Source organism: Echeneis naucrates, chromosome 16 (genome assembly GCF_900963305.1).
Source record: "Echeneis naucrates chromosome 16, fEcheNa1.1, whole genome shotgun sequence".
Lineage (NCBI taxonomy): Eukaryota > Metazoa > Chordata > Actinopteri > Carangiformes > Echeneidae > Echeneis > Echeneis naucrates.
In genome coordinates, this window is record NC_042526.1 from 13,410,645 (window position 1) to 13,426,405 (window position 15,761).

The window sequence follows — 15,761 nt, forward strand, 5'->3', positions numbered from 1 at the left end:
ATAACACGCTGTTAAGCCGGAGTTAGCAAACATTAGAGGTCAGCTTGTTATTTGGACAGTGGAAATATAGTCATTTACTGGAGCAATATTTACAGCAGAAAAATGGGATGGTTGCGCGAGGGAAACAATGCTTTTACTGCCGTTTGTCATAAGGTGAACACATAAATATTTTCAAGTGTATGGCTGATATACTATTTCGTCCATCTTTTTGCTACGGCGCAAATTCAGTCCTTTGTCATCTTGCATCAAGGACATAATGTTTTCCTGTTATGTTATTATGTTTGTGCGGTCTTATGTCCCTTCACAGCGAAGGTGCAGTGATTTACAACTACTTCATGTTTGATGAAGAGGGGCTGGGGAATCCATTAGTGTCCATCTAAATTACATCAGCCAAACCACTGACACCAGCGTGCACTCTGCTGCCAGTTCATTGATTAAGAACAGTTTCCATTGGCCTTATGTAACTGGCCCTTAACATTAGTTCAACAGGGTTGCTTTTCCCTTGTCAGAGGCAAGAAGGGCCATTGTTGAATACAGTTAAAAGTTTCCTCTCATCTGAGAGATATGTCCAAATGAAATAAAAGCAACCAAGATTAAACACCAAATCCTTTAAACCCGGTTACTCACCTTGCTTAATGGGAGAATGAAAAAGGGTGATGTGGCAGATTTGCACATGATGGCACTGTAGCATGCTGTTCAAAGGGATTTGATCAGTCAGGCCAGTCTTAAAAGACACAATGTCCAATTTCTACCCACAAAAAAAAAACAAAACTCTCTTCCACTCAATTCCTGAGATTTTTCAAACCATCGGGATTATTGACAACACATGTGAAAACTAAATTTAGATTGCCGTTGGAAGTCAATCTCAATTCAGTCAACTCTTTTTAACCCCCCCCCTTTGGTTTCTGATAAAAGAAAAGGCAATGTCAATCAAAGTAACTAATAGGAATGTGCATTTTGTAATTCACTCAAAGGGAATGGTAAATTGAAAAGAGTTTGCAACCTTTTAACACACTCACATACACTAGCACTGACAGTCAAGCTCCATTATCTGACAGCTGGAGAGGTTAAAAATAACTGTGCTCGCAGCAAATTAGACGTATCATTTGGCTTCTAAGTGAGAGATGAATCTTTGTGTGGATGCTCCTGCCATGCCGTGACACAGGGGCAATATATCAGGCTGTGTTTGCCTGTCTTTCTCATAAACTCCAAATGGAATTGTAAACAGATGAAGCAATTTTACACCAAATGTATTCTCTCTGAGTCGCTGCAGTGAGAAGCCCAGCTACCATACACATTACTGCCCCATACACTCTCAAGCCAAAGTACATAAATCATAATTTGGCCGCCTGCAGGGTTATTGCTATCGCTCAAAGCCAATCCTTGAAGTGTTTTATATTTTACTTTGACGATAAATTTGATGTTATTGCACATATGTGGGAAGGACTTTTGAAGATCCTACTGGCTGGGGTTTTTTTTGTTTTGTTTTGTTTAGTTTTTTTCTGTTTTTTTGGGGTTTTTTTGTCCCCCTTGCTCTCACATCGAAGCTGCTGTACAGTAACTTACTGTGCAGCACATGCTGTACAGTAAGTTTGCACAAAAAAATGCAGACGATTGAACTGTATGAACTTTATTAATCTCACTCGGCAAAGTCAAGTTTTCCGTGACATTCAATAGTGCCTCGCTCACCCGTTCATGCATTTCATGTCGGGCTTTGCAAGGTGCGGTGTCAGTTCCCATTTGAGATGGCAAAAGAAGTGTAACTATGGGATCCCTGTTACAATAAGGTAAGTAAAGAGATTTCCATGCGAGGCTTAGGTGACAGCAGAGGTGTGGCATTTCCTCTAAATACCGAACAACATCATTGTTAATTCATAGCTATTTAATCACTTACGAGAGTGAGTGCAGAAAGGATGATCTTTGTGCCACCTTGTCTCACGAGGTAATCTCTTGTATTTCCTCGCTTAAACCTATGCTCTAAATTTGTCACTGACTGTGTGTAACCATGTTCACCCCTGAGTTCTAAGTCTGCATATTTACTGAGCTCACTGTGGTCTGCTCGACATGATTCATCTCATCCAGCTTAACTGACAGGTATTGATGTGATTCGGGGATAAATGCAGTAGACTGATGGAATTAAAGCCCACCCTATTGTTCCCATGCTGTGCATCACTGACACATGTGAGACTCATGTCTCTCATTAAAGAAAATAAATGCTTCAGACAGCCTCCCTGAAAAAACGCATCATGTTTGTGTGCGTATGTGTGCACGCCCTTGTGTGTGGGGAGCTATCTCAGTTGTTTACCCTCTCCATTATCTCTCGCTCCTTACACAATGGATTTAGCCTGGGCTTGAATGGAGGAGTGTACAAATTGCAGTTGACTCTTAACAGCAGTGCATTTGCCCTGCTGACAGACCCTTGGACGTGTAATTGTATTAAGCAAAGGGGCAACACCATTGATTATTTAATCAACTTTCAATTAATGCTTGTGAAAAAGACAATATCACAACTACAAGCGTAGCTGAGCTTCTTTGTTGAAGCACCGTTGTGTTATACCCACGGGCAATTTTATATGATGCATCTAAGCCACTAAAGAAATCTAATCTTAACTGAGCAAGGGAAAAAAAAAAAAAAAAAGGAAAAGAAAAAAGTGCGAGAGAGAAGCCTTTTCCACTTTACGTGCACGGCAGGCACTTGGCTGTGCATCTAAATTTTAGGAAGCTAGTGTTAACTCTATATTTGGATTCCACTGGAGTGGATTAAGGATCCTTTACTGCAAACCCACGGGATTCTCAGAGACATAAAAGAGGAGACTGTTTGCATCCATGCTATACAAATAATTGCAGGTTTCAAATCGAGTGTAATTTCAAGCACCAGCTATATGGGAGAGAGTGGGCTTTGATGTACAAATCCACAATTCATGGGGGATTAGCACCCCAAAGGTTAGCAGTTGCTAATTACAGGAGATTGGTTATACATATCTAACAAGGCAAGAAGACAGCCTTAATAAATGTGAGGATTCATCAAGAAAAAGGATAAGCAGCTGTGATAAGTGGACATGTATTTGAATCACCATGGATTGATACCCTGTAATGCCCTTTCTCATTCAGTGGAAGGAAAGAAGCACTGTCTCTTCCATTGTCTTTACAAGCAGCATTCCTTGTGCAATATGAGATGTTCAAGATGCATTTGTGAATGCAGATTTGTGCAATCATATAAATTAACCTCTCAGATATTCTTCCCGTGTCTCTTACTGCAGCAATTTCTCTTTTACTGTATTTTGCTTGTAGCGTTCAGTACTGCATTACCATAATCCTTGGTTCCCTTCCACAAACCACCACTGGCTAAATGAATCTATTATTTTTGCCTGGAGCTGGAAAGATGCAACAAAATGCAATGCATTAAAGGGAATGAAACTTGTGATAAGCTGCACATATTCTTTATAATAGCCTGTCTACAACAGACTTCTTACCCACAGTTGCAAGTATCAGCACACTTGACCTTTGATAATCTGAATATAGTAAGCTTAAAAGGTGGTATCAAATCCTAAACCTCTCAACCCCTCAACCAAAACAAAACATAATTCAATTCTGAACACCATCATCATTTAGTCAAGCTCTGGCTCGCTAGCCCTGTGTGTTGTTGATTCACAGATCTGGCCAATGTGGCCTCATGTTTTCATATGGCCCTAGATTAAACATGTCCGAGCCAAAGCAGGCACTTGCTCTGCCGCGGGAAACGCTTTTTCATCTGCTAATGAATGTGCCTGAGGGGGTCCCACAGGGGGCTCCACTTCACCCCTCATTAGGCGGGGTGCTGCGTCTGCCTTCATGCTGAGGAGCAACCTCCTGGAGAGGGGCCTCCCACTTCATCTGAACGTCCCACGCTCCCCTGCCCTGGACTAGTGGACTGCACTACTCTCTCCCCCTCTCCTTTCCCAGTCTCTCTCTATCTCTCCCTGTCTCCAGCAGTCATCACATTGCAGCTCGTCTTATAGTTGCAGACCAGGGATGACTAGGATGAGAGGAGGGCCCCTGCTCCTAATGTTATTTTAATGGCCTTGTTTGATCTGATGTGGGTGTGATTTATTGCTACACACACACTTTTAATGTCCTCCTGGATGTCTGCTTAACTGCTTTTTTTTTCCACAACAAGTCAAGATCTTGACTTGTTGTGGAATGAATAATCCCACAGTGACTGGTGAATTCACAAACTCATTTCAGCTGCAATGAGGTCTCCACACTCTTCCAACCACATCGTCTGCTAAGCTGGACCACAGTGTTACGTCAGGTGCTGAGGGTCAGAAGGCAGCTACACGGCACACAAAGACAGAAGGAAATGGAAACCAGGAAGGAGTGATGAGATGAAAAATTGTGAAGGACCTTATGTCCTGCTTGGACTAAAAAGTCCCCCCCCCAGCGCAGCGCTGCAAATATCCACTCTCTTGTGGTAAATATTGACAGCTTCCTGTTGTCGATGAAGCAACAAAGCAAAGACAATTCCAAGCTGTTGTGAGGGAGGTGGAAGGAAAAGAGGAGTGTTCCTGCTGTCAGCTGACTCCAAGAGCTTTTGCATGGCAGCAGAGCAGGTTGAAGACCTGATTGTTATGCCAGGGCTTTTGGGATGTGTTTATGCAATCATTAGTCTTGGCACTTGTTTATTTGCCTGGGATTAGGGCACCACAGCACATTCACCGGCAGTCAGTGAAGCTGGTTCACCAAAAGGTAGCAACAAGCGCACAGGCCTTCCTCAGTAAGCACAGCGTGCAAAGTAGGGAAGGATGCTTTGTGCATGGCTGCTTAATCCTGCCATGTTAAACAAAACCAGGCCAGTGTTTGTAGGACTATGAAAACAGCAGTGCAGAGGGAATGTGCCTCACACGCTGTAAGCAGTCTGTGAACTCTGTGTGGCAGTAGACACTCGTCGTGCACCGCTGTCATCTAGGAATGCCTTTCATACGGTCTGCTACAACTGGAGGAGAGGGAGGACGAGAGTGGAGCTTCTCCACAGTGAACTCAGAAATTACTGAGGTTGCTTCTGTAATCATTTGTGAAAACCATGTATCACATCCAGTTTTTGAAGCAAAGTCAGTTGGCCTTTTTGTCAATCCCAGTAACAATGCAGTTTATAGACAATACAAGGGATTTAAAAAAAAAAAAAAAAGGGAGGTGGGGAATAAAAGACCAGGTATTCCAGCAAATTATAATGTAATCACAAAATCTTGACAGACCGTTCTTGGACGTACTGCCACCAACAGCCGTAGATTAGCCGTAACTGTATAATATATATAATATATGTTACTGTTATTTTGTGCAGCTGATAAAGTGATACACCACAATACTGAGGGTTAAGAAAGGCATTTCAATTTCATTGCCTCAGTCTGCTTATCATTGGCCCGATACTGCCAGGAGCCAAATCAAATAAACAAATTGATTTTCAAAACGCTTTTCAAATTTCCTCACAAGTAAATATTTTACACGGTTGTGATCAGATGATTTCATTTTAATCATTTTGCACATTTAGTCACATTGAGGATAAATGGTGCATGATGGAAGTGTTTGCAGTCACTTATTAAGACACTAATGGCCAAGGGCACTGTGTATGGATTAGATAATGGATCTGTCTCACTTTAATTTACTCCCAGCACCTGGAGGACAGTGCCAGAAAATCTTTGAAGGCCAAATGGCAGCTCTGAGTGTGTGTGTCCATGTATGTGTGTATACTTGCCCTTAAAATATGGAAGATATATAGTGAAAACAACAGTGGTCTAGGTAAAATAAAAGGAGGGAGGGGGAGCCCAGCAAGGTAGGTTCCTTGAAACAGCTCTACTTCTGGGGCCCTGACATCAGTGATCTGTGGAAAGGTTGGGTGCCTCTAGTTTCAGCTCTATCAAGCTCTGGATCTTTTAGCAGCAGGATTCGGTATCCCAGCTAATATAACAAGGCTCATTTGTCTCAATCACATGTCCCTGGAAGTATCGGCTGGCCATTGATGTCATTCATCTTCCCTGTCCTTGCCTGCTCTTTTTCAGCTGATGAAAACTCAAGACCTTCAAGTAGACTGGCAGAGGTGCTGTAAAAAGTGCTCATCAGCCCAGCCATAAAAAAAAAAAAAAAAAAAAAAAACCTACAGAAACAGAAGTGTTTTGTGGAGCATTCATTGTCGAGGCTTCTGTACAGTCATTTTCCAGATTTCAGTGAAGGTAGAGAATATCCTTTTTAATTTTGAGATTCAAGGATTATCAGATGACAGGGGCATTTTCTTTTATCTCAGCTCTTCTAGGAGCAATTGTTTTTGTCTTCTGCTTGAGTTAGTACACAGCATCAGCAGGCAAAGGAAAGCACAACATGACGGCATCCATGCCGATCTCATGTTCAGAGATAAATGCTCACTGGGATCTTCATCTTCCTATATGTAGAGACACTCCTGTCATGATCACTCTCTCTGTCTCTCTCCCTCACGCTCGCGCGCCAAAATAAACAAATAAATAGCATTGTAAATGTTTTGGAATAAAAACTCATCACTTGATTTATTCACACGTCCTTGCGCAGAGCTGGCTTCAGTTGATGTCAGCTACAATGGAAATAGTGACTCACGCCATAACTGGAGGCTTATGCTGAGCATCTCTCTTCAATGGAGCAAATCAAGATCATGATTACTATCTGGCCCATGCAGCTAGTCTGCGTTGTCTGGAAACATGTTTTCCTAAGGAGACCGCAGAGGGACAATTACTGTCAGCTGAACTATTCAGCCTTCTCTCCATGTGTGTTCTGGCTGTGTGCCTCTGACCCACTGACCCTGAGCAGCAGCATGAGATGAGACCTCCAGTCCGTCCTCCATGCCCCCCCTCCCACCCCCACCCCCCAGTCAACATCCACCATCACTGAGGCATCCGAATATACACTTTGCAGATGTCTGAAATGAACATATAAACTCAGATACTCTGTCAACCCTCTGGCAAAAAGACCATGCAGGAAGTTCTGTGGATGTAAGTTTCTGATTTCTTTGTGTGAAACAGTAGAAAGATCCTATTCAAAAACCCACAGCTGAATTCTGGTTGTCTTACAGAAATGCATACTAATACAGCAATTATAGGAGGAAGGAAGTTGTACAGTGTGGCAGTAGCAAATTCCCTGGTGCAATGGAACAAGGCTCTTTGTTGTTATGTAAAGGTTTCTGTGTGTAATTGCAGTGGATGTTTTGAAGGATTCATTATTTATATATTCCTGTGTTTTTCTGAAGGAGCCTACTAGGCTGCTGTCCCTGCAGGGAAATGGGGGGGCTGAGAGGTGCTTAACTAAGGCACTATACCACAATCAAGGCTTTAACCACTGGCTGCTTAGTTCAAGTGGTCAGACTTAAGGTTTCAGAGGCATCACATGATCCTCAGCTAAAATCTGAGAATTCAAACAGCAACTCTTGCACCAGTCAATCAGGCAGTCCTGTGTGATTTCAGCCTCAGTGAGTCTGAGTTTTGGTGCATCCCGATGCCTAGCTGCACAACGTGTGAGTAAAGCAAACAATGCAGAATCAACTCTGAGTTAGACTTGCAACGTGATATAACTTCAATTTCTTTCACCACTGCATTTAATAGAGGATGAATCATATTTGCTTTTATGAAGCGCCCAAATGATCAAAACAGTTAGACAAAGCGTGTAAATATTAGCGACTGATTTTTTTATTTAGCTCTTCTGGTTTTTCTAAGACTAACTGGGGGCTGGTAGAATGCATAAGTGAGTGCTGTGTACAGATTGCGTTTTGCCATCAGAGTAAACAGTGTGAGCCTTTCTCCCTCCCAGCACGCATACACGCCCGTGTGCACATGCTCGCACACACAGACGGGGCGTGCCCTCCGGTCCCCCTGCACACGGGCACGACTTCACTTGTCACTGCAGTCACAGACGTGCAGGGGATAGGTGGGGGGGAAGATGGATAGAGGGAGGTATGGAGAGAGAGAGATTTGAGCTCAGGTGGGGCAGACGAGGGAGGGGAGAGCAGCGCCGCACACATGCTACCCTTCATGGTGCTCCTCTGCTCAGTAAACCTGGGCTTTTGTTGTTTCCCCCAGAGTGCAGGCGTGCAGACTCCCAGCCAGGAAGCTCGTCAATCTTTGCCACAACAGCACATAAATTAGTGCCCAAATTACTGTTACGCCGTTCGAGAAAGAGACATGGAGAGAGATGTCTTGCGCTGTGGTTTGGGAATACATCTTCCCCTCTCCTGCTCCCCCTCATTGAGGGTGTCAGAATGCACTTCAATAAAACAGTCAAGTAAATACAGGGAGAGACATGAAGAGAGAAGCACTGCTGTGTTGTACAGGCATCTGGAGTTGGGCAGTGTTGAAATATTAATAGGCCTCACACACAAACAAACACAGAGATGCACGCATGAGTTCATCCGAAAAAGCAGCCTAGGGCGATGGTCCAGACCTGAGCTTTCGCAAAGTCACTGCACTGCTATGAAAGAAGAATAGGAAAGGCTTAAAGTGCCCATCCTTTGAAACAGAAATATCACTTCAAATATAACTAGTCTCTAGTGAAGGGAGATCACAGCTTAGGCAGCTAAATGATTGGTGGGGAATTAGGTACACACAGCATAGAGACATCAAAATGCGTCAATTATGTCTTTCCTTGCTCTAATCCTTCTGGTCAGAGTATTTTCTGATGACTTCAGCGCGTTTATAGTTTGAATGGAAGCTGTTTAAAATGACGATATAGAGTTTTGGTCTGCAGGTGAATTTTTGTCCGGTGCTGTGTGCTCGTTTTCAAACCAGCAAATGCCATTAGGACAGCTCTACAGAAATATGCCAGCAGCCTCCGATGCCTAAATAAATAACACATTCATACTACTCAGCCTGTGTTCCATTCCACGACTGTCCTTTGCAGCTGACATTCAGATAACCTTTCTTCTGCTGCATTAATGGGAATAAAAAAGCATTGTGTTCTGCGACCTCACATGACAACACAACTATGACAGATGGAAAAAGGTAAATTTGTGATCCCAGCTCTTGTTTGGCTGTTGTCGCTCTACAGCTAGAGCTGGCTTTCAGGGCTATCTGTTTAGAGAGGGCTCTCTTCATCAACCAACAGCTGATTTCCACCACCAGAGAAATCAGCTCGTGGCACAAAATAGATAGGCGCACACAGTGATGAAGGAAGATTGCTCTGTACAAATTTGTGTTTCTGGTGTGTTGACCGTGTGTAAATGATCTGTTTTTAAGAAATTCTGCTTTTGTGTAACAGTCCTGGGGAGCAGGAATTTCATTGCCCATAAGGTTTTGTTGCAAAGTAAAGGAAAAGGAGAACGTATTAACACACTTTGTCTGATGGGAGGCGAATTGTTAATCTGCCCATAATGCTGTGCCCTGTCCAGTTCCTTACATAATCTCTGACATGAGCCCACTGGTTTGCGTCACTCTTGTCATTGACAGCTGTCAACACAACATGACAGATATGCGCATGTACACACTGGCTGACACACCATCGTTCACAGAGAAGCAAATGTTGTTGTTTTTGTTTTGTTTGTTTTTCATCCGACTGCTTCGTTGCTTCAACTGCTTTTTCTCAGAATGAGGTGCATTGAAAATGAAGCTATGCACACAGATGTATAGAAACATTGGTTTTGTGCCTCATTTGTTGTGCACCTCCATCATGAATCATCAGGCTATGAGAAAATGATTTAATGGTCCAATCGAGTAATGGGTTAAGCTCTCAGCATTATGATGATGTCCTGGGCATGGGTCTGTAATGTAAGGGATAATCGTAATCCTTCAGCGTTATGTCAGTAGTCCAAGAGTTCAGTGGGAAAAGCCAGGAGATTTTGACGAGTGATTTTCCATGTTTGCACAAGCCTGGAGGATTTTCAGTTTTATTTTACTCTGTATACCAGCATGCCAACATTACACATTTAAGGAACATAAGGAACATAAAATCTTTGTTTCTATCAGATAATATAATCTACTGTAGCAGGTACGAATCCCAGCAAATTGCTATTTCACCAAAGAATTTACAGTAGCACTTTTTAGCAACGTTTTTCTAATGATATTTGGTTTTGATATACTGTGAATGATTGGATCACATCTTTGAACACGGCAGTGCATATAGGGAAATAAAAGGTGGCATTAAACTGTTCTGGGTCTTTGCGTGTGACTGTGAGGGCTTTGATAACATATTGTGGTTTTAGCAGTGGGCAGATTTTAGTGAAGACAGTGAAGGGCAGTGGGTGATCATGCAGAAGCCACGCTGCCCTATTGTACATGTGCTCTGAGTGACACGTCATCCCCTCAAAGGGCCTGCTAGTGTGGTGAATCAGTGTCCTTGAACTGCTCAGCCACAGACAGACAAAGAACAAGCTTTTACATTCGGCTTGACTGTCTCCTCTCTCTGCCATGCCCATTGTCCAATACAACTGTGTCAGGCTGCAGAGGTGCATACTGGAAATCGGTCTTCCTTACCGCTGTCCAGCCCTTATCATTATGCACGTGGTGTGATTGCACTGCGATGTGACTCACACTTAATCTTGGCGTCTTAGCAGGTGCCTTTGAAGTGGCCTGCGTGCAGAGGCCATCTCACAGTGCTGTGAGGAGAGGCAGACTGCTGGGATGGGCTTTAGCATGGCTGCCTGTCTAACTGTGCCTGGCTTTGATGTTGTAAACAGAGCAGGCAGTGCTGGATAGCAGGGAAGCAAGGCAGGGAAGCAGGCAGACAGGCAGGCAGGCATGCAGGAAGGCAGGCGGGCGGGCGACGAGCGGGCAGGCAGGGAGGCAGGCGGGCGCAGTGAACGGGATCAGTGGCAAAGTGCTGGTCAAGCTCAAGTGAGCCAGCAGATGCCTGTTTCACACCAAGAGGCAGTTAACACTGCAACTCATGTCAATAGATATTGACTGCCAGATTGGGAGTGCTTATAAGCGCTGGCCTTTTTGTTTGACTGGCTCCCCTGTGTGAATTCAGTTTAAATCCTCCTCGTTGTCAGAAGTTTCACTTTGGGGGCCCGTGATCAGTCCCTCAAGAGGAAAGCCCACACATTCATACAGACATACAAATATTGACTTAGACCAATTATTTTGGTGAGCTAATGGTGTATTTGATCGCCACTATGTCATTGCTCAGTTTTTATTGTCCTTAAACCCCTCTTTTTGAAAGCAGCTTATTCCAGAGTGGAAATAACAATATGTTCAGACTAAGGTCTTTTCTCATACAAGATACTACAGAGCCTGTCTCAGCCGGTCCAGAGACAAACCCTTTTTACTGTTGAGTGCACTGAGCATCCAGGGGCTTGTGCAGCGGTGGAGTGAGAGGGTGTTAGCTGGTGAGACTGTGTGCACTCAGGGCCTTCCTGCTGCAGATAGGGCTTTGTGAGGCGTGCTTGTGCGTGTATATGCCCTGCCCGGCCTGGCACCCCCCGCGTCTCTACTCCCACTGCTTTCACCTGATGTGGCACAGCCTCTGTCAGGCCTGAATGAGCGCCCAGCCAGCTTCGCTTCTTCAGGAAAGATGAAGGCATCTCACAGCTGTGCTGTGGGGGTGGGGAAAGCTAGCAGCAGCCTAAGCCTAGAGCTATCAGAGGCTGGAGCTCAGAGCCAAAAGCCTGTGGGCTGGATAGGGTGGGTGGAAGCTTGGCTTAACTTGGCAAGACAACCGTGGCCACAGCCCTGCACTGCCACCCGATGGCTGGGGAGTAACACTGCAGTCTTTAGCTCAACACAACCACAGCTAGTCATAATTACAACACGCTTCAGTTGTTGTGAGTGCATGTCAGAACAAATTATGTAAGTAATGAGGCTGAAAATGCTAAAGGAGTTGAAACACACTGCACTGCTAATGCTCATGCAGGGAGAACACAAAAACAAACAATAGAGTGCACTCATACAGCGATAGACCTAACTGAAATAACAAGCAACTGTTCACTGCAAGGAAAAGATTAATTATAAATTAACCCTCTCGGTTAGGTTGGTAGAGCCCGCCTCCTGCCTGGATTTCACTCTAATCCAGGCCGACGAGGTGCAGTGCCCTCCATTGTATGTGAGAATCACAAATCACAGGAGGTGTTGTCTGGAGGAGAATTAATTGTGCATGTTCCACCACTCCCTTTTGTTCATTTTACTAAAATGTAGGCTAATTCCATGTAAACATGGCCAGTCTTGTTGACTCCAGCAGTGCGAGGAGAACAGACACAGATTCCTGAATGAATAGAGTGTGGCTCCGGGGTTAGTGGATTAGAGGCTCTGTGTTAAGGGCCTCTCCCGGGCATGCCTCAGGGACAAGGACATTATCCACATGACACATTACAGGCGCCTAGGCAGCTGATTAAAATGTGCAGGGATCTCCGGATTGAACCTCAGCAAAAGTACTTCTGATGTTATCAAACTAGTTTAAAGAGTTTGGTTGTTAAGGTGTGTGAGGGATATTTGAAGCTTCTAGTCTTAGGAAGAAGCACAAAGCTTTATAGCAGGTAGTTAGGCCTGGCTAGAGGGAAGCGGCTGATGTAACACTTTGACATAGTGAAAGTACCACCACTTTTTTAATGATGATCATTTTTTATTGCATCTTATTAAGGAAAAGTTATAATAATCCCCCCCTAACTGGTATTGACTTGTGTTGCAATAGCTCTTTCAGCACTGATTGGCTGACTGCATGACTGGTTGGAGAAAACCATTACATCGTGAGAAAATATCCTGCGGTGATCTTTCCTCGATTTAGATCAGATAGCGGAGTTTGTCTGGCACCGCAGTGCACTGTTGGGATGGCAGGACTGAGATGCTGGAGATGTGGAGGAGGGCTGTGAGATAGAGATCTGGAAGGGGAGAAAGAGAGAGAGAGGGTGGGGGGGGGGAGACGACAGAGGGGGAGGTAGAGGTGGCGAGGGATGCAGCATCAGTGGCTACAGTGATAAAGCTGAGAGCAGTGGGACAAGCTGGGAGTTCTGTGTCTCTGATGTCTGTGTGTTCTGTCTGGCCTGTTGGGTTGCCCTGTAGTCTTCTCCTGAAGAGAAGGCCAACGTGGATGAGGCCTGTCCTCACTATGCTTTTGTCCTCTATGGCATGTGAATCACAAGCCTGTCAACAGCATAACACCAGAGCCCAAACCCCCACTGAACCCTTTTTTTCTCGCTTACACAGACGTGCTCACACAATCGCTGCCACCGCACCATCCAGCACAGTGGGCATGTTATGATGCTTTGTGGCCACAGTGGATTAACTCCTGAGGTTTTTATGGTTTTTAGGTTTAAGAAGCTTCATGAAGTCAAGTTTTCCACATGGAAATATATTTCCTCAAGTGGCTAAATGAGCCCTCATCACTGCACAGGGCTAGTAATAGTCCTACAATGATAATATTATGATTTGTGGACGGCTGGGTCTCTCCTTATGCGAGTAGTGGTTAGTGCATCTTGATGCTCTGTTTATATTGGTTGCTTGTGAGGACTTAAAATTGCCTCCTTCCTTTCACTCAAACACACGTGTGCGCGCGCACACACACACACACACACAGTAAATATTCAGCTAACGCTCTGTGGAAGTGAGGATTCAAAAGCCACCGGATGAGATGTTTTTAGAAGCACGCTGCTCTTTCATGTACCAACATGGATCCATGGTGAGGGTGTTGTACAGTGACTTGTGACAGCAAAATGTTGATTTTATTTATTTATTTTATTTTATTTTTTTCCCATTTCCTTTTCTTCTCTGCAGCTCAAATCGAAATAATTCCCTGCAAGATCTGTGGAGACAAATCATCAGGCATTCATTACGGTGTGATAACATGTGAAGGCTGTAAGGTAAGCATCATGAGACTGAACCCATATGTGTCAAATGAGTGTGTGTGTGTTTCAGGACAGCTGAGAGGGGGAGGATAGGGAAAATTGAGGGACTAAAGAAAGTTGCATGCAAGGAAAAACATTTGAAAAATGTTGCTGAAGTTTTACGAAGATTTGGAGAGGGACTGGGAAGTGCAAACACCAAGAACATGATCATTAAAGTGGTCAAGCACCGCAGAGGACATCACAGAAAACCACAATTAGTAGTACAAAGTCACTCCTCCGCCTTGCTCTGCCTCTCCCTCCCAGGGACATATCTTTTCACTGTGTTTTTTGCTTCTGCTGCAGCCCTGCTCCTCTTGAAATAAAATGATCAAAAGGAGAGTGCTTTGAATTATAGCAGATTGCTGCCTGTTTGCTACACTGTGTTGCTTCCATTGAAGCCGCCTTTTGTACTGTTTCAAATGCACCAGCCATTCATGGTGAGGGGAATTTTGTGCTTAGAGTGTATTCTTGTCCCCGCGCTTGTCACCAGGCACATCATTAGCATTCCTCAGCCAGGCTGCACCTTTGCTGTTTGCTCCTGTGTGTGTGTTAGAATTCAGCTGTTCTCCTCTCCCTCCACACAGGCGCTGGAAGGAACAAACCACTAAAGAATGAACTGCTGAAATCTATCTTTAATGATTGCTAATTATTCCAGGCAGAGAGGCCTTTAATGATATGTGCGAGTACAAAAGTTTGGACCATAAATCATAGCATTATTAAAGAGTGCTGCTTGTCACTGGCAGTTATAGCCTGTTTCCATAATGGCTTCCATTATAAAGCAACTTGGCAGCTGTCAGCTGTTTTCTTGTAATTAAACAGCCAATGAGCAGCTAATTAAGACATATGTGTATGGAGCAGTAGAGAGGGGCATGTTAATGATGTGCTGGAATCAATTCATTAAGTCAAAGGATGAGAAATCCAGTCGGTGTGCATTCGCAATGCTTTAGCGCTGCACATGCCAGCACTGCGTTAATCAACACTAATAACACCACTGAAGAAAAATAGCATCCACTGTTATCATTCCTACCCAAACACACCACCCTCATGCTGAACACACTGCTGATATACGATGCTCTTTAAATGCCAAATATTACAGCGTAACGGCCAGGAAAATACCATCACACTACTGCTCATCTTATCTGTTTGGCAGCATTAAAATAAAATTATCACCACAAGGAATGCAATAAATCACTGTCAATCAGTAATGAGTTTTGTCAACACCACAACCCGATGAAGACGTGATCTGATCCTCCAGTCGCAGAGCGTTTCTCCACCCACAGTGGTTCACCTGAGGTGTTTCCATGCCCCTCTCCCGTGCAGGGTTTCTTCAGGAGGAGTCAGCAGAGCAATGCAGCCTACTCCTGCCCCCGCCAGAAGAACTGCCTGATCGACCGCACCAGCCGCAACCGCTGCCAGCACTGCCGGCTGCAGAAGTGCCTGGCAGTGGGCATGTCACGAGATGGTAAGTGCTTTATGGAAGAGGAGAAATAGGTGGGCGGATGCAGCAGGGTGGCTTGTTGAGAAGACAGAGGTAAGAAGCTCAGGTCAAGCCCATGTGTGGGCAAGATTCTGCTCTGCCGAAGTGCCTTTGAGCCAGTTGCTTCAGGGGTGCTGCTGTGGCCTCTGACTTCCCTTTGAAACCAGGCGAGATAGAAAAGAATTTCCTCATCGGGACATTAAAGTCAAAAATGAAAATGTAGGGTTTTTTGTACAGTGTAGAGACTTGTTTTCTTTTGGTGTTACAAAATTCCAAACATTCTCTTCTGTTATTTTTCTTTTTTTGAAGAAGAGAATGAGGAAAAACTGGCTTTTTTTTTTTTTTTTACTATTGACTTACATGGAATATATATAACTTCCTATATGATAAGGAGATTATTTGTATTCAACAGGAAACACAACTTATTAGCGTGTGTTTTCAATATAGTTTCTTTGCAAATAGCAGGCTATTTTTCAGAGAAACAACTGT

At 44.1% G+C, this 15,761-nt stretch overlaps 1 protein-coding gene across 2 annotated transcripts in view; it reads left to right on the top strand.

The window, feature by feature from the left end:
* roraa (RAR-related orphan receptor A, paralog a) overlaps positions 1–15,761 on the top strand; it is a 171,390-nt gene that overhangs the window by 146,143 nt on the left and 9,486 nt on the right. For both annotated transcript variants that reach the window (XM_029523868.1, XM_029523869.1), the window contains 2 exons: positions 13,686–13,771; positions 15,116–15,257. In XM_029523868.1, coding sequence (XP_029379728.1) covers positions 13,686–13,771; positions 15,116–15,257 — 228 coding nt within the window. The remainder of the gene's footprint in view (positions 1–13,685; positions 13,772–15,115; positions 15,258–15,761) is intronic.